The following is a 24,031-nucleotide window of genomic DNA, read 5'->3' as shown; positions in this document are numbered from 1 at the left end:
TACCGATGTAAAAGGATAGTTCTTTTTTTCCTGGAATAGTTTATCGGTCGCAGATAGACGCAAGCCAGGCGGCCATGACCGTGACGGACTCGTTTAATGCGTAACAATTGGCTAATTTGCAGCCGACTCGCCGTATCAACACGAAGGCCTGTATGTAGCTAACTAGCTCGTTAGCTTTAGCTACTCGGCTAGCTAGCAAGTGATTGAACGCTCGCCACAGCTGCGGCACATCAACAGGCGGGTCATTTTTATGTTTGATTTATAACTCCGTACGTCTGCTTCGCCAACAACACAATTCGTTCTGCTTTCTCCACAACAATGGCTGACCAGGGTGCAGTGTCCATGCAGCAGAATTTGGACAGGTGAGTCCAAGTTGAAGGCTAACGTGCTAATGGAAGCTACGGAGCTGTACATAAAATCACTACGATTGACAGATTTGGGAGAGGTGGGGTGGTCTTTTTTGTCCAAATGTTCAGACTCGCGTTGACTTGACATGCAGTTATCGGCTCATAGGGACTGCTGACTCCGTCTGAATCTCATGAACGTTAGTTAACGATTAGCATGGCGTGTTTGTTGATACAGGACGTCCTCTGCTCCCTCTGTCATAGGAGTCATAACGTCACTGCGTTAGGTGATGTCAATAACGTTTCCTGCATATCATCACTATGACCATACACGCATCATCACTGTGTGTGTGTGTGTGTGTTAACTCAATATATTATGTTTAACCCAAACATTGTCACATGTAAATAAACTAAAGGTCAGAGTTCCATCTGCTACTCTTCTTAAACATTTGGCCTTAATAACTGTTGACCTTAAGGCTAGTAGAAGACTGTATCCAGAATATGTCACATTTATAGTAAACGATCATTATGATACTCAATGTTCTGCTTATCTTCCATTACGTGGGACTCTGAATACCATTTTTTTAGAAACCTAATATGTAAACGTACACGGGTACATGCAATAACCATAACCTAAGTAACTCTTTGATAAGATGTCTGAATTGTGTGCATGAACAAAGTTTGTGTCACACAGGTCTGAATGTATCTACACTAAACTGGAGGGAAAAACGCTAGGCAACGGACTGAGAGCTGCACTGTGAGGTAGTGAAGTGCAAAATCAATGTTTAAAACTTCAGCACCACAAACTTGATAAACATAAAGCGTCATGGGAATAGATTTTATGAAATCATACGAGGGTCGATCTGCAACAAAGCTAAAGTTGGGGAGAATTTATGTTGATTGAACATGTTTAGCTTTTCATCATGCTGTCAAAATCTGTCATAGCTGACCAATCCCTGTACGCGCGCACACACATTAATGAATTCCCTTTAAAGCCCTTGGAAAGTGTTGTAGTGGCAAGTTTTACAGCTGACATAAGTTGCCTGATAACATTATGGATAGACTGAAGCCTTGCTTGACAGAATGCAGAGCTCCAGGTTGAATTGTTTAATGGTTGCATGTAGGGGAGTGATCCATCAGGAACTGTCGGTAACGTTTCACACTTTGTGCTTCTTTCTATTTGCAGAATACAGTTAACCCAGTTCAAAGACTGCATTTGGTTGAATAATTATTATTATCTGAATTCATAGAGCTTATTCTGGTCAGAAGTTTAATCGTTGGGTCCAACCAGCCAAGGCTAATTGCGTGAGGAGCAGTTAGCATTTTTGGTAAGCTTGACCGGATCGCACATGTCAACATCAACGACACAGAAAGTTCTTACCGACCGAGGTCAAGCTGAAGATCATCGGACGTGTTTTTGAACGTATTACAAAGCTCTCAGCCTGGGACCCCATGAAAACAAAAGGGCTGCTACCACAACACCAAAATCCAAAACTAGGGACAAGGACTTGTGATCGTCCTCTAAGTTCAGGGTCATTTGATAGTTATGTGGCCAAAAGCTGGATAATAATTCAGTGATGTTTGTTAAACCGGGCGTTTCAATCATGAAGACCATTTCAAATTGCAAAATGCTGGTTTTGTTCAGTGATCTATCTAAATACATCCCTGATGGTTAACAAAACTCAATACAGCATTTGGCATTTCATTGTCTTTTCTACTTGCAAGCAGCCGCACCTTTTAGCACCCATCACGTACAGTTCCGATTGATCGTAATGCAGTTGCAAGTGAAAATAAGTGAATCTGCTAGATCAAATATGGTATTGGAGTTCCGTCAGGATGGAAGTAGGTGTTGAAGTAACAAAGTTGATGTCATCTGCGTGTGCTTCTGCTGTATTGGCATGTGTGTTGTTAAGGAAATTATAGTGATTGAATGCCTCGTGTCAGAACTGTGGGGGTGATGGGTAATTGAAGTATATGTCATAAATATGGTAAAATAATTACGATGATTTGAATTGGCAGGTAATGTGTGATACAGTTCGTACTTTGTGCTCGTATGCCTGGCGAAACACAAACTTGAAGTGATTATTTGAAATCAAATGTAGATGAACTGCCAACATTTTTCACAACTGACTGGGCTATTGCATACCAACCCAGTATGTAGACTTAAAACAGGGTTCATGGATATTTTTTTATTTCACTTTTTAAAGTCTAGACAAAGCCACGGTGGCTCTCTTCCAGGCGTTATCATATGTGAGCAGAATCTTCTGCTGCAACATGAGGTCCGTCGAGCACATTGGCCGCTTCCCTCGAAATAGATGCTGGCATTCGATAGCTCGTGCAGTACGTACTAAAATGCATTTGAGGCGGCACTTTCGGTCAATATTGAGCTTTGGACTTTGAAGCCATTTCCCAAGCACATGGTACAGTAGCAGAGAGAAGAGAAGAGAAGGGAAGGGCATGTGAGGTCTGTGAAATGTTCTTTAGCCGTGTGCTGCTGGTGCGTAGCAGACGCAATAACCCTGGCAGTGTTTGAGGAGCTGATAGCAGGAAGATGTATGTCATGTCCCCTTGCTTCTAGGGGGTTGTGTACCCAGCCTCTATCACTGACAAACATAAGACTCCACGGGCGCTCTTATCTGGGCCTGCCACAAGCAGCCAGCTGCCCCTGCAATGCAGTGTTTCACAAATAGATGTGGCGGACACATTTCAATTCAGCCTGACCTTTTTTATTGGCTCACACACACACGCACAACCTCCTTGTTTTACTCTTTTTGGTGTCCGCTTTTGTTGTCAGAATCGTTGCCATCTTTCTTCTCTGTAAAAAGAGTTATATAAATATGTGCAGTATGTGTTTGCACAAGGGCTAATTGCAACGTAGCCATGCATTTATTCAATACTGTCTACAGGCTCTCTTCAAGCCTGAGACATTTTATTTGTTAAATACCCAAAAAAAGTTTAAATATTAAAATTAGAGCTCAAAGTTGTATACATAGCCTACTCTTGTATGATCACAATGCAAATGAAGTGGAATAAACACAATCATGTCATACTGATGTTATTAACTCCTGATCATGACAAAAGTTGGGACAAAGTAATAGTTGATCTGTCTATTTTATGTAATTGTGGTTGATTGCTGTTGAAACATTTCCTGCGTTTCAATCCAACATTAAACTTATTACAGGTGTCTCTCTGGTATTCAATTGCTTTTATTCTAATTAAGTGATCCAGCATTTAGATTAGTGGTTGTAGTTGAGTGAAGAAGTGAAGTTAAAAGTATCTACATTTTCCTCATATACTAGGTTATGATAAACTAAGTTACGGACTTATTTTACATTGAAAATAATACCCGATCAGCAGCAGACCTTTCATGGCTCGGTAACCTGCAGCTTTCAGAAATAACCTTAGCAGCAGGGCCTTTGCGTCAGTGAAAGGTCACACCAAATGACATGTCTTTAGCGAGGTGGTTTAGGGAGCAGGCTCGACACTCGAGTGATTTAAACCAGAAGCTATTAACTGGAGGGCCACCCAGTTTACGTACTCAAATTCTGAGTTGTATCGTATAGAACCTTCTTTCAATGCTTTGCAACTTTTTAATACAATTCCTAGAATATTTACGACAAACAATACATGTAAACTCCGGAGACTTTCAGAAAAGACGTTTTTGATTTATGGATTGCAATCGTCCACTAGTTAGTCTTAACTCTGGAAGCCAGCCACTTGTGGGCCGATCAAAAAGTAAATAAACGCCTTTTCCTGGACTCCTGTTCACAAGTAATATGATACAGAGGTCACAGTACCTCACACTGCGGGTTGTAGAAGTACACAAATTTGTTATGGCATAGCCTGAAGCAGGAATAGACCTGAGAGGGTCCTGTGTTAGTTTGACTCGCTAAACAAACTTAACCCACTTGTGACTTCTGATGAACAATGTAAACGCACCTCCCTGAATATTGCATACTGGTCAATTTCTGTTCAGTTTTTTTTTTTTTTATGTGACAAACTATTATATACGCGATAATTCAATATACATGCACTGACTGCAAGAAAATATATTTTTTTGACACCGTCTACAAGGTGTTGATTCAAATGTTGTAAGCTTAGAAGCTGGAGTTGTCGTTGATTGCACAACATTGTAAGGACACCCTGTTATTTTGTAGACCTTGCGGAAAATACCTGAGACTATAACTATCACATTAAAGGTACTAATCTTAGACTCTTGATAGTTGTATATTTATAGGCATGTCCCCGACTAAGAATGTACAGTTTCATCTGATTGTTCAACTCTTATAAATGGTCAAATGTAGTTATTTTTCTTTCTTGGTGCTCATTGATCACCGTCTGTTTAAGCGTTCTATCAAAAAATATTAAACGGCAACAAAGCTATTGGCCGAGAACCATGTAACTATTGCTTAGCTGTTGTTTCAGAATAATGACTGTGCAGTGCGGCGTTATCCAGAGTGCTGAAATGGTGCGGAGCTCGACGAACTCTGAGACTGGCGCTGTACGACTCAATCGTACCCGAAACCAGCAAAACGGACACTGTTCCTTAGCCGGCTTACTTATCGTTGATGTACATCAAATTTTTTGGCCCTTATCCCCCCACCCCTATAAACAGCATGGGTTGTTGTTGTTGTTCAACTGACACAGACTAGTTGGTGATTGAGTAGAATCAGTCAGACATGGAGAAGCCCCCCCCGCCCCCTCTAGACCGTACCCTTCCTTGTAATATCTTTGTGGGACAGAATCCAGTGCTCCTGCGCCCTGCCTTTTTGTGCTGAGGAACCTTCAGGTTTCCCACAGTCACGTGACCCGCTGCTGAGTGAAAGAAGCCTTTTGTGGGGCGGCTTATGCGCCTCTCAAAGAACGGGAGCCTGACTTGTGAGACGATGAGAAGTGGCTATGCCATCACACATCTTTTGTACGCTGTGTCAATCACGCCATCATCCTGTATCCCCCCAATAGCCCACCATCGGAGGCCCTCCCCGTGTTTGTGTGACTTCCTGATAGAGCGCTGCTCTTTCTTAGACTGTTGAAATTATGTCCTCTGTTGAGGCGAAAATTAAAAAAGGATAAAGCACACCCCGCTGTTTGCCTGCCTTTGGAAGTTTCAAAGCAGTCGGTTAGGATTAAGTGAATTAAAGCTTCCTTGTGGAAACTGCAAAGCCCCACTCGAGTTTGCCTGTTTTAACATGTAAATAAGTGATTGAGACGCGGGTCACCTTGCTTCAGCTATGGTTCAGGCAACTCGCCATCATCAGATCTCATGTTCTTTAAAAGGACATTTTTATGGACACCATCCAGACCTTGTTAAGCAGTAACCGTGGAGATTGTGCCTGGTGTGTGCTGGCATTTGTCAACATTACGTGTCGCTAGGTTTGAGCTTCACTTTCTTTTTATCGTGTACATATGTTGTAAATGTGTTTTGTGGACACGTTGCATAATATGTCGGACCATTTTGTACATGTGCAGCGCAGGCTTATCTACCCGACTGTTCTGTTAAACAGGGTTGAGGCAACAGCGAGCTGGAGATTAAGGTTTCGCACAGAGGATAGCATTTCGGTGCTGTTGTATTAGTCCCTGTCATGCTACAGGGCTGGGTTACAGCAATAGGAGCCAGGGAATCCAAGGGAGCGCTGGGTTTTGTTCGCCACTGTCGTGCTCTTGTGGAGACATCTGTCCGCTGCTCGACTCAACTTTGCATCCTCATGTTTTATAGCTGCCTCAGTTTCAATGTCTGTGCTGTGTTTATTTTTTATTTTTAATCAGACGTCCACCCCCGTGTAGAAAATGGCCACCTGTTTCAATTTTTTAGCCTCATCCAGCTTTGCAGTGCAAAAAGAAATGCGTGAATTTGCACTGCATGTAGTGTCGGACTCGCATGCCAGTCAGAAGCAAAGAGGAGGTGGGCAGTAGCAAAGATGGCAGACAGGCGTGTGAATGGACGGTTAAGGTTTCCGTCGGACTCGGCTTCACTGCGTGTGCCCGTCCCGGTCCTTCAGCTGGCCGTGTCACCTGAGCGCCTCGACCCTAAGACTCCTCTCCTGCATCGTCATGTTTTATTCAGCACCAGGGGAGTATTGGAAAATTATCCATTGCAGGCAGGCAGCAACCCGAGCAAATAATCCAAGTTGGCCGTCCGGTCTTTCACAGAAGAGCCCCATCTGCTCCCCTGTGGTCCCAGTAACGGAGCACACCTAGACCTCGGTGTGATGATGACAGAAGCCCACAGATTTGGCATCCATTATTCAACTGGGGGCAGGATTGTAAAAATAGACATGGAGTACTATGGGGATTCACTGAACTAACGACTGAATACAAGTGCTGCGAGAGTTGGCCACCGAGAAAAAGGTGCACCCCCCCAAAAAAACATAACGAGGGGAAATGGAACCGTAAACTCTCGATACAGCTTAGCAGATCAGACACAGGCCACTTTTAAACCAGCCTGGCATGTCCGTGATGGAATAAACCGTCACCTGCGATGTGTATTGGTGTGGCTGATGTATCTTTTCTTCTTTTTCTTTACAGAAATTACCAAATGTGAATGATAATCACACCCATAGAGGGGGGAAAAGAACATTTGTTTCTGTTAGTTGTCACTCATTGAGTTAATGCCAGGGTTTATGGGAGGCTTGTGTCGACTAATGATTGTTTCATCCATCCAGTGAAATGCCAACTGTTCAAGGGTCAGTGTGATTATGAAAATGAGAACCTAAATGTCACACGCGTATAGCCGGGCTGTAAATGGGTCAAAGGCAACAGCCAGTCGCCCCCTGAACCTCGGCGTATCGCCTAGCAACAAGGTAGTCCCAGGCATAATTGAATGTGAATGCGACTTAAAGGAAAATCTTGACATTTGGAGTTGAGCAGGTTCTTTTTCTCCATTTCCACTGTTTTTTAAAATTTATTTTTAGCTCCAATGGAACCCCTTAGTCATTGTTTAGGGGCTTTGCTGTAGCAGTCATTATCCAGGTCTAACCTATAACTAATTTCAAGTATGTAGCAGCTAAATTAAGAATGTCACTGGTTTAGATTCTTGAACTTCGCCTCATGCAGTGAGACACAAGGGTGATAAAGCTTCCATGCGCATGCAGCTGATTAATTATAGAAAAGTAATATAATGTCACAGTCGGAGATGCGCTATGGTAAGGTCAGGGAACTTGGGTATCAGGTTACTTCCCCAGATGTTGGACTGACATGGAGCCGGCGGGTGTATTTTTCTCTAAAGGAGTCCAATTAATTGGGAGATGGCACAGCAGACGGGCCCAAACATACTAATGGCTCCTTTCCTGGAAGTGAGGAGGCATACGTTTTAAAGAGGTGGGACTCTTCCTGCCTCATTTAAGTGGAACAACAGTTCACTCAGAAGGACCTTCACTGTGTGGGAGGATATAATGTGTGAAGAGAGGAAGGAGAGATATGTTTGGATGCTTGTGGGCAGGAGATGAGGAGGGGGGGGGGGGGGGGGGGGGGGGGGGGGATGTTAAAATACGGTTTGGCTTGAGTCCAGAACAAGGCATTTGTCTGGATGTCACACACACGCCAGAGACTGTGTCCTTAGTTTGTCTGCAACCAAGCACCGTTGTGCCGTCCCGCGAATGTCCGAGCTGTGGTTGATCAGAATATCGTGTGCCCTGGCACTGGGACGACTGGGACTTTAGGTTTAATTGGCAATGTGATTTAGTCGTAGCTTAAACTAGATGCAAAGAAGGACGGTGAATGTTGAACTTATTTTGAGAGAATATATATATATATATATATATATATATATATATATATATATATATATATATATATATATATATATATATATATATATATATATATATATATATATATATATATATATATATAGGTTCAAAAAGGTATTTATTTCAATCAGAAACAGTACGTCATTGTGATCTAAAAAGATAATCCCCTGGAAATGCTTCGCCTTGTAACCAGATGTCCGGCCTGTTTGTTTTTTAGTGAGAGGGCATTGAACATTTCCTGCTGCGCCAGCTTGTTTGCCTATAAGGTTTATGTGTCGATCGTGGTTGATTTCTATTGTCTATTGTCCCTAAATGGCCAACACTTTTCTCGGGTTAAAAACTCCAAATAAGGTCGAGCCAAACCTTGGAATTATGTTTGAAGTGAAGTGCTTTTTACTCAAAGGGGACATGAAAGATTACATTAGTCCTGCTGGCTTTAGCTCACGCTCCTCCAATCTCACACACACACACACACGCACGTGCCTCAATGTGAGAATTGTAGGTATGTAAACAACAACATATTATATAGCCAACAGGCCCATGCAGATGATTTAAAAGTCCATGGTTGGATTCAGACTTCCTGTGCTAGGACAACACATGTTTTTAAAATGTGTGATTTAATGCAACCACAAAAACAATGTCAGATTCATTTAGAAAATCTGCAGCCTTTTTTTTTTAGTTTTCTTCAGTTATCTAGGTGCATGTACTTCATTGTCTTCATCCCACCTGTGGGTGTGTTTGTTCGTAGGAGCTGCTGGGTGTGCTTTGCCACAGACGAGGATGACCGCACGGCGGAGTGGGTGCGCCCGTGTCGCTGCCGCGGCTCCACCAAGTGGGTTCACCAGGCCTGCCTCCAGCGCTGGGTGGACGAGAAGCAGCGGGGCAACAGCACGGCCCGCGTGGCCTGCCCACAATGCAATGCAGAATACCTCATCGTCTTCCCCAAACTGGGTGAGTTGCATCTCAAGGTTTTTTGTTTTTCTTTTAGGGCCAAGAGGCTTCATTTCTGCTCAGTAAGCATGGCTGAAAGGAAAAATTTGCTCTGGATTCTGATGCTAAATGGCATTAAAGTCAGTTTACAGGTCTTGGCGAGTACCCCTTTATGTGATTTATGTTATTGTTGTGTCAGGCCTTTTGTGGTCTGGAATTTAGAGTTGGGGGGGGGAAGCGAGTTTGAAAGACCTGTAGCCGCTCCTCAGCTCTGTGTGAAGCTAGAGGCCTGACCCTACATAAGCTGCTGCTACCATAACAACGCTCAGGCCCAACCTTCGGCGGTTGAATTGTGGGTAATGTAAGCAGGTTTTTGACGAGGAAAAATAATGCATGATCGAGAAAAGACAATATCTCTGGTTCTGCTGCATTCATTTTGCTTTTTGTTTTTTGTGACTCTGGCAATGTTATAGTGTGTGATGCTACATCTCACACTCTTAAGTGTGTGAGGGATGTTTTAACAACAAACACGGTGAAAAAGGCTGCTGCATAGCACTAAAATAGATTGAGAAACCCCCCAAAAAGTTTCCAACTCGCACTTCTGGATTTAATTTGTTGTATTGACAAATGTAATGTCTCTTTTTTTTCTACCAAGTTGTCAACATTGAAGCGGCACTAGAGAGCGTATTTCCATGAAGCTCTAAATAGCTGCCGCCTGCAACTGTATCCAAAGCTCTGAGAGCGATTCAGTTTGTCTTTCCTGAGTGCATGTTTATTTACTCCTAAAACCAGCTACGGTTCTGTGGCGATCTGGGTAAATATTTCCTTTTCAGCCTGACTAGGAACAGAAGGGCGCTCGTTTGTTACACAGCGCTGATCGACCAGCAGCAGTTTAGAGAAGTGGCCACCTCAATTATCCTGACGAGTCGGAGTGACGAGGGTTTCAATTGTTCCCATACAAACCAGCTATGACTCATTTAGTGAACATACAGCGTACACGTCCATGTTTACTTGGCCAGAACCTCCTCCCTTTTCCGTTTCTCAGTCCTCCGGTCCTCATGCTGTTGAACATATTCTAGGTACAGCAAAAAAAGAAAACCATAGTTTTACCCTTTTGCTAGCGTTTCTCTTTTTTTTACAGCCAAATACCAAAACCTGGACACATTTAAAGTTAATAGTCCACAGTTGTCACTGAGTCTCCCCATCAGCCACTGGGCCACTGCCAGTTCAACCTCAAAGAGGGAGAAGTTGCAATTTGAGACAATGCTAGTCTGTGAGAGGCCTGGCTCGGGCTGGTAAACAGGTTCATGTATATTAATAGTGGCCGAGCGGGTCGGTCACTTTGGTTCCATAATCAGAATGTTTGACTCGGCTTCCTGCTCCGAGGTAGATGACCCGATGGATGCCTGCACCTCTCTGCGAGCTGGTTATTGGCACATGGCTGTTTGCTGGGTGTTTGGGAATGTGTCTGCCAGGCCTGTTCCTTTTTTTTATTTACGGGTGTGTTAATTGGTTCACAGGTCCCAGTAGGACTGCTAATTAGTGCTCTATTAACTCTTACATGCAGAGATGGTATAAATACCATCCAGTAGAGCCATCCAACAGGCCTGCTCTGAAAGAAAGAATTGTGCCACATCTGTTTGAGGACACAACGCATGTCTGAAGGAGACATTGCAAAACTATTATGAGTGGGGGAAATTGGTTGGTAGTGTGAGACAAACAGGCTGGAGATGTTATTTGGGTCACCCAAGTAGATTTGCAGAATTTCCCCCATTTGTGTTTTTATATCTGCAGTACATTGAGGGAACCTGAATGGTCACCCTGTTCTAATAATTGCATTCTACTTATAACGCTGAATCTAATCAGAAAAGCCAGCATACATTCAGTTGGTTTTTCCTCCTTTTTTATATTCAAGTATTTAACATGTGTGCACATTTTCAACAACTGAAATGCTGACTTGCCTCTACCAGAACATAAGAGGATTTAGAAATGGCTGAAAAATGTTAACTCTAAATCAAAGATAACCTTCTAAAGGACTGAACAGATTTGCTAAATTGAATGTGATTCTATTTGTCAGGAGAACTCATCTGACTCTTTTTTTCACAAACATGTTTGTGCGATCTAATGTTAGTCTCACTCACATGCTCTGGCTTTAAGAGCCATGAATTGAGTCTCTTGTTTCACGCGGTAGCTTTTTAAAGTCATGATTTTCTACACATTGGATCAGTGTTTTTCTCACAGCATGCCACCTCATTGTGTCATTATCCTCAGCCAGCTCTTTGTTTTAGATAACAGCGAGTTGTAGTCCAGAAGGTACAATTCTGTAACCTCAAGCTCATCGGCTTCTGACGCTCACACTCAAGTTTGTGTTCTGTCATGTGTTCAAATGCCCAAGCGGTTTGTTTTGTAAGAGAACTTCCTCTTAACTGTTGCTGATCTGCTGACTGATGGCGCCCTCAGAGTGATACAGCAGTCTTTTGCCACCACCATGCTCATTTATTGAGGGCTCTACACTTGCAGCCGGAGGCCTGTGTTACCTTTTTCTTTTTTTGACTTTACTTGTGTTTCTCTTCAGTTGAAGCCTCAGTTAAACATACACAAAACCGTGTTTTTATACCGTCCGCTAGGAACGAATTTAGGAAGCTATTGATGTTGTGCTCTGCAGTTTTCAGACTAACTAGATCGCAATGTTTTAAAGCTTTTAAGTTAATAAATAGTGTGTCCGCTGGTTCGTAATAAGCCAACCGATTTACAATTCTTATAGTCAGTCTGGACCAGTGTTTGTTTGTTTGTTTCCCGCCACACTGTACATTAGCGTGATGTATAGTGAGGTCTGATTCAACATGTCTTTAGTTGTATTTAATATTATCATGGTTTTAGACATTTGTGTGGTTACCAACATAATTTATGATCAGTTATCGCTACCAGATTTGATTTTCATACACTCTATTTCAATATCATTCATTTTACTTGATTATTGATTTACCGACTACTCAATATTATAAACTTTGGATTTACAGTGCTCCAACCGCTTTAGACAACCGTTCTTTTCTCTTCAATTTACATGCAGCCCTGCTGCTGTCTCGGGCTCTTTTAATGAGGATTGGCAGGGCGTTTACCTTCATGATTAACTGACACACACCTTTTAATTAACACAGACAATGGGATTCATCATTATTAAGACGGTGAAAACTCTGGGGTTTAGGAACCTGTAGTGCAGTGGTTCAACTGGTCTGGCTCCGGGACCCACCATCACACCTGAATGACAAGCCGCCACCCAAATCGAGGGACATTCTCAACTTCTCAAATTTCTTTAATGAAAAGATGGTGCAGTTTGAACCTGAGATGGTACAGGACATGTATGCCAACACAAAAACAAGTTTAATGATAAACCAAAACGAGCAGCTGGTGGCGATGCTAGAGAGGGAACTATTCCATTTTACACTCAATTAGCTGCATTTGAAAAAAAAGTGCATCTTCAGGACACGAGGTATTAAAATAAACATAACTATTCAGAATCTTCAGCCATTTTTAAACCCTCAACAGCTTTCATGCACAAACAAAAGTCCAACAACTAAGAAGTAGTTTCAAAAAGACTCAAATGACCTAACTTTAACTGAGAATACTCACTCACTGAATCTATGACAAACATTTTACTATGGAACAAGTCACTGTCTTGAGGAGCAGCTTCTCCACAAATTCAAAAGGATTCATATATACAAAATGAACTTTTCTTATCATCAGTAGGTACTGAATATTGAAAAACCATTGTGCTTTACAGAAAATTAAGCAGCACTCAATTCTCCCCACGACCCAAGAGTTTTTTTTGTCATGCAGGCACCGCCATCAGTTGTGGATTTTATATTCAGTAGGCTGTTTAATTTAATTATCCTAAACTCAGTCTCCCCATATCAGGATGGTTTGACCCAACCTGACACACGCTGCTGAAAACATGGAGGGACAAGTGCAAAACAAATTGAAACCAGAGCCGTTTTTTTTTTTAAAGCAAAGGCCTGCGACCCACCAGTTGAGAATCACTGCTGTAGTGGATCTGACGTACAGACTGCTTCTCGTGAATGATCGGTTTTCAATGAATAACTTCTGTTTCGTCAACATGCACGTTGGTGAGGACTGAGCACCGAGGCACTCTCTTTGCGCGTGTGCTTTGAGAGAGGCAAAGTGAGGAGAAGGGGTAGTTTTCCATACAATGTCAACCCGCACACCACTACTACACAGCCACCACGGGAATCTAATTCTACAAATAATGTAACTCTAATATCAGTGTGGCTTGATATTTATCTAATACAGAGTTTAAATGTAAACGGAACGAATAGACGTGCAAAACCCTCCTTTGAATGTTGATTTAGATTTTGAATGTCACCGTTTATGAATTAAACTAACTACTACAGTGATTAGTTGACGGCTAACCGCTCTGTGACTAGGAAATGAAATATTCGTTCATACACAGGAGCATGAGGAACAAAATAACTGAGGAAAGACAAACGGACTGTGTGATACTCTTTCCCGGTAAGACAATGCCCTCATTAGCACCAAAATGCTTTGTATATTTACTCTTGGACCAAAAACCACCTGTTGATTTCAGTGTCTAACCCAGCGGTACCAACATCGCTTGAATACCTTGGTCATCCAACCAGTTTAGCCGGTCAACATCGTGGCCCGGTTAATTAATTTACCTGACTGTTTATCGCAGCCGGTAACCAACTTGAGTTGTTCAGGTGCAAAAGCCAGAACTATTTGAAGTCGAGGGAATTCCAGCCAGCATGTTCTGAACACCTTACAAGGTTATTTTGATCCCCCAGCAGCTGAACGTATAGGGACAGGAAGTCGAGCAATGCGGTTGTTTTGTGCACAGCCTGCTGCGTTTGCCCAGGAGGGTCTTGATCCACAGGGAAAGGTGTCTTTTCCCCGAATGCCATTAGCAAGCGTCAGACAGCAACGAAGAGACTCCTGGATGTGTCTGGGTGAGGGGAGTGAGAGGGAAATTGGGTCACGGCGGGACGAGCTGACGGAGCAAGCTCATCAAAGGCTGACAGAGCAGAGGAGGAAATGAGTGGAGTAACGCTGCCGATGAATCTGTGCAATCACGGCTGTCCCCCAGTGTTTCCCTGTGGCTTAAACGCTCCATTTTTAAGTCATGTCTGTGACGGTGGCCTTTCCTAGATCTTTAAGGAACAGGATGTGCCTCAGACCTGATCCTTTCCTGCAGGAGCACCGCATGCAAAAGTTACCGGACGATTTGCATGATGTCCACCTGGGGGGTCAAACCGCATTTGCAAAGCACTACTTTTGTTTCTTAGAGGACCAAATAGATGGACTTTACCTCATTGTGACCGTGATTTTCCATTACTCTGCTGTAAATGTTAAATGTTTGGGGAACATCTTCCAGCATTGTAATCAGTAGTTACACAGGCAGAAGGGCCTTCAATATGTCTTGGTGCATGCTTGATGAATATTAGGAATACTACTAATGAATGCAAAAAAGTAAATTCTCTCCATTCTCTGAGCTGGGATTTTATTTGTGCCGTCGGAGGAGTTCCGGTCTCTAGCTGCAGGAAGCTCTGGGCATTAGTGCACTTCAAAGTGAGCAGGAGGAGTACAGCGTTGTCTGTTTTGCTGCATCGCTGCTGCAGTGCTCCTTTCCCCATTCTTTTATCCTTTTATTATATATAGTTATACAGACGATGCGACCCAGTATTTATGATGGGCTTGTTGTACAGACAGCCGATTGCTCCATGCGTATCAAGTTTTTGTTTTTAAAACTTTTAAAGCTCGGGTGTTTGTTTTTCCCTGTGAATATCATTTTAGTGGCATGAACTGTGGTATTTGCCGCGGCTTTAATTAGCCCTCAGAATAATAGCAATTTCGCAGCTTGGTGACAACACCACAGGGATGACGGTTTTCTGTTTGGGCGATGCAGCCGCGGATAGGTAGAGACGGGGATCACGGTTTGGAAGGTGCCACGGTAGTTATTTTCTCTCCGGGTTGCTGCCGAGGCCAGCTCATTTCTAGCGGCTTAAAGGGCATTACTCGTGTTTGGCTCCGAGGGGTGGGATCCCTGCCTGCCACCGGATCAGATGCGGGGTTGATCCGCAGTCACAGATCACCTTTTCTATTAACCCAGGTTTTGATTATTTTTACCGACTTGTGGTGCGGGGGATGCAGAAGACGGCAACACTGCGGCCCACAAAGAGCAGGGACGCTGTATGCTGCTCTGTTCCCTCTTTCCACCAGCACCTGCTGCATATCATGCCAATTTGGCCGGCAATATAACTCTGAGGACACCGTGTCCTTGCTGCTCCTTTTTTTTTTTGAGAGAGAGAGAGAGTAAACAAGCCAGCTGCACCAGTGTGCCAGCATGCGTGCCCACTACTGAGGGATTGCACCCCCCGCCCCCTTCTTTTTAATTATCTTAATTATGGAATCTGCTGCCAGGGGCTGAAATGAATTGCTCAGCTCTCCATCCTGCCAGCAGCCATTAAGGGGCGACCCAGTTCCCTCCGGCTGGGCGGTGGTGTAATGCTTAGCAGGGAGAAAGTGGAAGAGAATCCAACGCTGTCATCAAAATATGGCATTTTAATGCGAGATCAATCTGGCTGCCGAAAACAGGTGCAGTGAAAATGAGCTCTGGAAAGCGTCAAAAGGCCGGGAGGGAAAGGGAAAGGGAGAGGGGTATAATGCTGCACTGAGCTGTGCTCGAAACTTTGCGTTCACGAAGAAACTCGGCCGCAGAAATGGGTGCACAAGGTAACAGTGGCTGACTTGTGTACAGCTCGTCGAGTGCTTAAGGGTTAACAGCCTCACGGTGGCCTGGGCTGCGCAAACAGCTTGATAAAGTCAGTCTTATGTGAAAACCCATAACCCCAAAATACCCACAGAGACTTATTTTAGAACGGCGCTACCCTTTTTTTACACTCAAGGTGTGTGTGTAGGCTAATTCCCTTCGCAGGCTCATGAAAACACATCCGCTCAGGTGTTTGCATTAAATCTGTCCACGTCTCAGTTGATGAGTCTGAGATGAGGTGATCTCGCTGCCAAACGCCCGTAACAAACTGCAGCACAGTCGTCCTTTAACGCCAAGGGATTTAAGCCCGTTTTTTTTTTTTCTTGTGTTCTTTTTTTTGTGTTTTTACTTTCTGTACACCAGCCATGTAGCGTGAATGGGATGGTATTTTGTATCAATCTGCTGCTGACACGTCCAGAGGGGAAAGTGTTTTTGAACCAAGTCCTGCTTTCACAAGGAACAATGACTCGGCACTGTTTTTTCTTCTTTCTTTTTTTTAAGGCCACTTGAAATGACATTCAAACCACTTTGCTGGTGAATATTTTATATTCATATATTTACTTGTCAGAACTTGTATTAAAGCCTGACTTCAAAATAATAATCATAAATAGGTAACAATCAAAGTTTATGTCCGGATTTATTTTCTAGTTGGGAAAGTCACGCTTTGGATTCAAACACATTCAACTCCAGCGAACTATCTTACTACTCTACAGTGAGTAGTTACTTGACTGCAGAGCCCCGCCTATAACTAGCACATCTGCTGTGTACTAGTATTATTCCCACCGGGGCGTGCAGGCTAACTTTAGCAGCTCTGCCCTGCTCCTCATTAGACTTGAGGGAGTTCACTCTCCAGCAACCCCAGCCAAAACCTGTGGAAGTGTTATGTTTGCCAAATGCATTAGTCCATCCCCCCCCCCAATAACCTTTTACTGGTGTAACATTAAAGGTCTCACATACTGCTTGGAGATGCAAACAATTACTATCAAATACGTCTCTTGGATGAGAAGCCTGCTTTTGTGCGTCAGGCTCTAAATTCTTAGTTCTTTTTGACTAAATGAGTCCTCCATTTCAAAGTTGTACATCTGCCACCATTGTCGTTGTGAACTGAACAGAAATCTGCGTATTAACGCTAACCGCTTTGTAAACATGTCAATGACAAATCTCTTGTGAAACATCCCGAACGGTTTCTACTTTGAAATAAAGTTCTGTAAATGTAGGACACCGTTGATTCGCCTACTCGGTCGTGAGAATGGGTTTGAGAATCTGGGTTTTTTCCCTGGTCTGTCTCCAGACTGCAGTTGGTCTGCTGCGGCGCTGCGACACACGGAGAGGCCTGCTCTGCCGGGTTCTGTGTAGCGGCCCCACCCCGCTCTCCTCCCTCTTGACTCCTGGGCTACCTATTAATAGGATGTGGATGAGTCTGTCTGAGTGAGGAAATCAGGTTGCCTTCCTGTAAATATTGAATGATTTCCCTCAAGTCAGCTTTGAATACCAGGAGAAAGCAGCAGAGAATAGAATTTAAAAAAAAAGAAAAAGGTCAAGGTCCTGCTCTTGAGGTCAGTCACATGGCTCTTCTGAAGGCATGCTTGGACTTCAGGTTAATCCTTTTGTTTTACGTGTTACATGCCTGAGAAGCGCCTTCCTGTCTGTCAATAGCTCTGACGCAGGCCAGGTTTGGTGCACACCTTCTGTTACATACCGGTAGTCCTTTTATTTATTTCACGTGACTGCATTGTTGTCATTTTAATTGTTGTTGTTGCGCTGGAAGGCTGCCTTACCACCTGGTGGTTATTCAGTGTGAGCTTCCTTGTGTCTCCAGTTCTTTCACTGTTTACTGGAACGTTGTGGTTCTAGGTCACACAGCGTTTCACTTGACCTGTCAGTCCAACCTTTTCTGAAGTGCGTTTCTATCCAGCAGTTGTTTTCCCTGCAGCAGACTGGTGACCCCATGCTGTTCACTCGCCCTGTTCATTGGCACGGCAGCACAGAGGCCTTTGAATGTTCGCCAGTGACGGGATGTTTGTGTGGATTTACCTAAATCTGTTTTTGCTCTGATTCAGTAGGATTAAATAAAAAGTGTATTAAAGCAGTCCATCAGATATTGTCATAATATTGCTAAAGATAAAATAAAATGTTTGTTTCCTACATTTCAGACTGTGTACAAATATAATAGACTTTGATATATTATCAAATGGCAAACTGTGACATCAACTATAAACTTATTTGTTGTGCCATTGTGCTCGCTTTTATCCAAAGCAACTAACATGTTTGCTCTGTACACCACAGACACAGCAACGGGGAGCAATTAGGGGTTAAGTGTCTTCAAGAACACAACGACATGGACTAGCGGGGCCGGGGTCTTGAACCTCCAACCCTCTGATTGAAAGACGGGCATGCTAACCACTTAGCCACAGTCGCCCTGTTCCCTCTTTTAAAACTAAGCCCACAATGCAGCCCTTGCTAAATGGATAGCCGAAGGGAGAAGAATTCCAGCTTCAACAGGCGGCCAATGACAAGCTTATACACGGAATCTACATTCTGTGAGCCGGATCATTATGTACGGAAACGGGCGCACAGGTTATGAATGTAGCCGTTCAAGTCGGCTGTAACGGCGCTAGAACTGGACATCTGAACCGGCCTTGTAGCGGCCCACAAGTTGATTTACATGCTGTAAAAATGTCCCGCCCAGGGTAAAATTCTCTGGGGAAAAAAAAACATAGGGATGTATATCACGATTGTTGACAGATGATATATAGTTATTGATTTTTGGGAGTTTGAGCCAATATGTGTATCAGTCTCCAAAATCCATTATCACTCGGGCTATGTAGCGCTAAGAAATAACTTTATTGCCAATATAAGAGTTGGTTGTGTACAAGTTGGCCTCACTCTAAGCTGTTTTCCTCCACCAGGTCCCGTGGTTTACGTGCTGGACCTGGCCGACCGGCTCATCTCTAAGGCCGGCCCCTTCGCCGCTGCCGGCATCATGGTGGGCTCCATCTACTGGACTGCAGTCACCTACGGAGCCGTCACTGTCATGCAGGTGTGGCCATTGATCCCTCCTGAGAGGTTTTTGGGTTCATGAAAGGTCTGTTTAGTCGCGTTGTGACTTTGACCGATCCTGTGCGCTGGCGAAAGCACTTTATGTATTTCCATATGGAAATTGTCCATTTTATAAAACTGCAAATAAAATGCACGTGGTTAGGTTTATCACCGGTCAAGTCACAATAGTATTTTTGTGCTCCCCTATTGCTCTCTTATCTGTCAGTCAGTGTCGATGAAAGTCAACCAGTTTAGTAGCTTTCCCCTCCGCCCTCCAGGTGGTGGGCCATAAGGAGGGCCTGGACGTCATGGAGCGGGCCGACCCTCTGTTCCTGCTCATCGGCCTGCCCACCATCCCCGTCATGCTGATCCTCGGCAAGATGATCCGCTGGGAGGACTACGTCCTGCGTCTGTGGAGGAAGTACTGCAACAAGCTGCAGATCCTCAACAGCATCTTCCCAGGTCAGGACACGCACTCTGGTAGCTCCCACAAAACGTACTCGTCGTGTCGGCAATGTGGAGCGTTTATCAAATGTTGCTCTTGTTGTTTGTTGCTGTGGTTATGGGACGGAGCCGTAACTGTGTTCAGCAGCGTGAGCTAGAAAACAGCCTCCACTGCGGGGAAATGGTAAACTAACAGCATAGTAATTTAAAAAGCTAAAACGAATACATATGTTTTTCAGTTTCAAATGAGCAAAATTACTACTCTGAACAACCTTGAGTACTACTGATTGCCGTCCTTATTGGTCGTCTTTAGGCACTTCTTTTCTTCTACAAAACACTGAATGCCGTGATAACCTATCACCTATGAATGCCAACGTGCATACTAAACTGTCGAGACTCTTTAAGATACCAGACATGCAGTTAGAAATGTTCAGTGGATAACATTTTGCCTCCATGTTTTTGGAGTTGAGCCTTCCTTTGCTATGATTTTGATCAAATAACTGTTTTGTAAAGTAAGCGACCCATTCATTGATCAGAGGTCACATGGTCACAGGAGTCAGAATGGATCCTAACGATGAGTCAGAATGGATCCTAACGATGAGTCAGAATGGATCCTAACGATGAGTCAGAATGGATCCTAACGATGAGTCAGAATGGATCCTAACGATGAGTCAGAATTGCCACAACCTCTAATGACGCAAAACCAGTTAAATGCAGGATGCAGGGTGTCGGTAACTCGGCAACCCTGTTTGTGATGAGGTGCGTCTTATTCACACAGTAACTCTGGACTTTGCCACCTGTTCATTAATCACAGAACCCGTCGCTGCCACCGCTCTATGCTCATTGCATCATCCCTCCACCTCCCCGGCGCGCTCAACTGACTGTTTGCTTAATCGACCAGCTGTTCCCTCGGCTGCGATCACATACATGTCCGTTTCAACTGGCTCCCTGCTGCTCTCCGTCTGCGTCTCTGCAGGGATTGGCTGCCCAGTTCCTCGCATCCCAGCGGAGGCCAGCCCCCTGGCGGACCACGTGTCGGCAACGCGGATCCTGTGCGGCGCTCTGGTCTTCCCCACCATCGCCACCATCGTGGGGAAGCTCATGTTCAGCAGCGTCAACTCCAACCTGCAGAGGACCATCCTGGTGGGTACAGCTGGTTTATAGCCGGTTAATATGATTCACGAGTACTGAGTACTAAGTCATTCTGCAGGTTCAAGTGGGTTAAACGGTACTTTCTACATGCTTCCCTGTTTGTTCTGCTTCCTCTGGTTTGAAGCGTACGCGGCAGCAATGCCATTTAGTCAATGACTCCGGTACCAGTGTTGACTGCACAATATGAAAAACCTAGTGGTGAGAACGGGCGGTTAGCGGAGTGGTTCATGCGACGCCACTGAACCCTCGGTCCTCGTCTGCGAGTGACGGACCGGCTGAGGGCGGAAAGCGTTGCAAGTCACCGTCATCATTCGGCCCCGCTTAAAGCAAGTCATCGGAACCAGTCCACACTGAGTTTAAAGCATATTAACAGAGGCACATTTGCTGCTTTGTTCAAAAGGAAAACACGAGAACCATCACAATTGATCTTTTTACAGCAAATACCCATATGCAAATAATAGAAAATAGAATAATAGAATAATAGAAAAATGAAAAGGCACAAATATTAACAATGAATCACTTGTTAATTTTTGTCATTTTAATCAAAAGTAACTTGAAGTGCACATATTGGAGCAAGATGCGACAGATAATTCTCAAACAAACGAATCAGTCGACAAATGAAATGGTGGTCTCTATGGGTACGGGACACTGTGAGCAGACGGGCAGCTGTGTTTTGGCTGCGTTGCATTTTGTTGAGGATTTTGGGATTATATCAAAGTGTGACGAGTTGCCGGCACAGCAGATGGACTCCGTTGCCTTATCAACCTTCTCATCGCAACTCTGCCGGTTAGAGCGCCGCCTCCTGCTCCATTATTTGTTGGGATTTTCCACACGTCACAGTTTCCACATAAACACCGAAGCTGCTCGTGAATGAAGGTTGCTGAATCAGCCTTTAAGCCCTCTTTCAACACTGTATTTTGTTTTTTCCTACAGGGAGGCATTGCCTTTGTGGCCATCAAGGGGGCGTTTAAGGTGTACTTCAAGCAGCAGCAGTACCTGAGGCAAGCCCACCGCAAGATCCTCAACTTCCCCGAGCAGGAGGAAGCCTGAGGAGGCGCCGCAGTCCTGACGGAGGATGGCCGGACCAACCAACCAGACACACACAGACACACACAGACACACACACCTCCCCCGGTGGCGAGTGCAGGAAGTGCTGGTGAGACCGACTCCTCTTCCTCACTCCTCACCCTTTACCTGACTCGCTGCACCTTCGCGGACATTCATGCGAAGGTGTCCCCGAACCCGCCGCCACATTGTTGTTGTTTTTTTGTAACTCCTGACGCTTTTGTAAGGTGAAGACGGATAATAAGACTTGTGGACACAAACTGAAGCTTGTGTTGCAGTGCCACATGAACACAGAACGAGGCTGTGAGTCTTCTGGTGGGTGGGCTTCAACAACCCCATATCTAATACTTATTAAACTTACTGTATTTTAAACAAACAAAAGCGGGGCATGTGTAATTAGAAAGTTTTATAATAATAATAATAATAATAAATGATTGTTTTATATTTTGCAGATTGGAAAGAGCCTCCTTTGCCAATGTTAAGGGGTTTACATTGTTCAGTGTGTAGAATGTATTGATAAATCAATAAAATGTGTTCTGAATCGTGATGCAGTACATTACCCACAACCAGGAGGACTTGAGAGGGAACCGGCCCATGTTTTGGAGATGTTGAGGATCTTCATGCCGCTGTAAGGAGTGCACGCTGACCACAGGAACATTTAGACCCTGCACAATTTGAAAGGATTGTTTTGTTGTTGCTCACATGCCTTGGCAATTTTTACATTGATTGTCAAAGCAAAACATGCTTTTGATTGCTCATCAAAGAAGCTGCAGATCTGGTCGAGCCTGTTGCCGTGACGACACTGGGCGGATAGATGACATGGAAGCTTTCGATCCTCTCTGAGCTTGTTTTTTTTTTTTTTTCCTCACAGCGATGGGACTGTAAAAGCTCAAAAGCTTTGGGTGACTCGTGAGTTTGGACGCAGCACTTTTCACTGGAAGATGTCAAACTTTGCTGAAAGCAGACACACATTTTAGTGTGGACTTTTATTTAAGCTACAATTCCACTTTTATTTATTTATTTTTTCGCCCCCCTTTTTTTGGCAGGGCTCTTGGCAACAGTGAAAAGGTTCAGTTCAGCTGAATGACGAAAGCCATATCTTCTCACTTACTACTATCAATATTTAGCTGTGCAGATAGTTTGGGATTTGTTTGCACAGGTTTTTTTTATTTGTGTTCCTGCCGACGCCTCAATTGCCTTTTCTATTGTAGGAAATAAAAACTTGTTGGACATCCCCAATAAAAAGGGGACATAGTCTTTCAAAAGATTACATTTTAATGTAACATTTGAATTACGTCCCTACAAAATAAGAGCGTATTGGGGTAGCGGTGGAAATCCTAAAACCCAGAACATTACAACACTACTGCCTTGTGGTATGTGTGAAAATAAAGCTTTTTTTGTTTTTCTTCAAGTATCAGAACACAGCACTACATGTTAGCTAATGGGTTTATTTTTGAATCATTGGGAGAGATGTGATGAACTATTAGCTACGAGCTGATTCCCAACTTTGTTTTCTGCCTCTCAAAGCGAGCCAGCAAACCAAAAAAGACGTGTCATGTTGAACCCGCACACATGAACTGTGCCTCCAGCCTCCGGTGGATTCACTGTTCGGATCTACACTCTGCCAAAAGAGACGTCTGACTTTTAGAGTTCTACGCTATAAGTTCTGTGAATAAATGTATTTTTCCAACGAGGAGGCGCATGTGTTGAGCTTGTTTGTGAAGCGTTTCATTTAAATACACACATGATGTTCCATTCCAGTGTTCTTTGGAGAAAGCTTAAGGTATTTTACTGCCCTCTTAGTCTGTAATACCTAGTGCCACTAGTCACTAACATGCTTATATTATTATATCAAAGGTTTAGGGATGAATCAAAGTGACCCACCGATGCCCAGCAAGCGTCAAAAGGGTGGAGGCCCTTGATGACAGTACCCGGGATGTCTAATGTCGCCTATCATAACCAATATTCTTACTAGCATTCTGTTTTAACTAGTAAATCTACCGGCCTCCTTCATCTAATGTAACGGTGTATTTACTCCATGACTATTTTTTTTTTAAGGAACAGTGTAGCATTTAGGGGAATCTATTGGAGAGAAATGGAATATAATGTAAATAAGTGTTTTAGTAAATGTCATGCCTGATTACTAAACTGCAAACACTTTGTAGGAGCATTTTCTATTTCTATTAACATATAATAATAACAACCATATATATTATTATGCCCCTGCAGAGAAGATAGCCGTGGCTGGAGGCGTTATGTTTTTCGGGTTTTGTCCGTACATTCCCTTTATTCAAATTGGGATCAAACGTCCACTTGGTCTCAAGGACAAACTGATTACGTTTTGGTGGTCAAAGGTCAAGGTCACCGTGACCTCCCAGCTCTCCCAATACAAAATAATACTGTGTATAGATTGTAAAGCCCACTGATGTTCATCAATTAGTCTCATGATCCGAGGGTCGCTGGCAGCTTTTATTTTATACACACACATCAAATGAAGTTTGATTAAC

At 43.7% G+C, this 24,031-nt stretch overlaps 1 protein-coding gene across 2 annotated transcripts; it reads left to right on the top strand.

Moving 5' to 3' along the window:
* Nucleotides 1-161: 161 nt before the first annotated feature.
* Nucleotides 162-23,217, top strand: marchf5 (membrane-associated ring finger (C3HC4) 5). 2 transcript variants are annotated; one of them, XR_013771130.1, is made up of 7 exons: nt 162-362; nt 8,841-9,043; nt 18,734-18,864; nt 19,142-19,325; nt 20,284-20,450; nt 21,393-21,827; nt 22,077-22,086. XR_013771130.1 is itself a non-coding variant. In XM_079229680.1 (6 exons), exons 1-6 carry the CDS (start codon nt 319-321, stop codon nt 21,507-21,509), a joined length of 846 nt encoding a protein of 281 aa, XP_079085806.1. In that variant the 5' UTR covers nt 162-318; the 3' UTR covers nt 21,510-23,217. The 2 variants fall into 2 exon arrangements, 1 of the variants encoding a protein (XP_079085806.1); XM_079229680.1 differs by having other exon boundaries at nt 21,393-23,217.
* The last annotated feature ends 814 nt before the right edge of the window (nt 23,218-24,031 follow it).

The sequence above is a fragment of the Taurulus bubalis genome, assembly GCF_910589615.1.
Source record: "Taurulus bubalis genome assembly, chromosome: 14".
NCBI lineage: Eukaryota > Metazoa > Chordata > Actinopteri > Perciformes > Cottidae > Taurulus > Taurulus bubalis.
This window is presented reverse-complemented; position numbering and strand designations above follow the sequence as displayed.

Excerpts from the sequence above, each read along its gene's own strand:
- marchf5 (XM_079229680.1), top strand. The coding sequence starts at position 319 with ATGGCTGACCAGGGTGCAGTGTCCATGCAGCAGAATTTGGACAG. Across the intron at positions 18,865-19,141 it reads GAGCCGTCACTGTCATGCAG|GTGGTGGGCCATAAGGAGGG; the intron begins GTGTGGCCATTG and ends TCCGCCCTCCAG. Across the intron at positions 19,326-20,283 it reads CCTCAACAGCATCTTCCCAG|GGATTGGCTGCCCAGTTCCT; the intron begins GTCAGGACACGC and ends GCGTCTCTGCAG.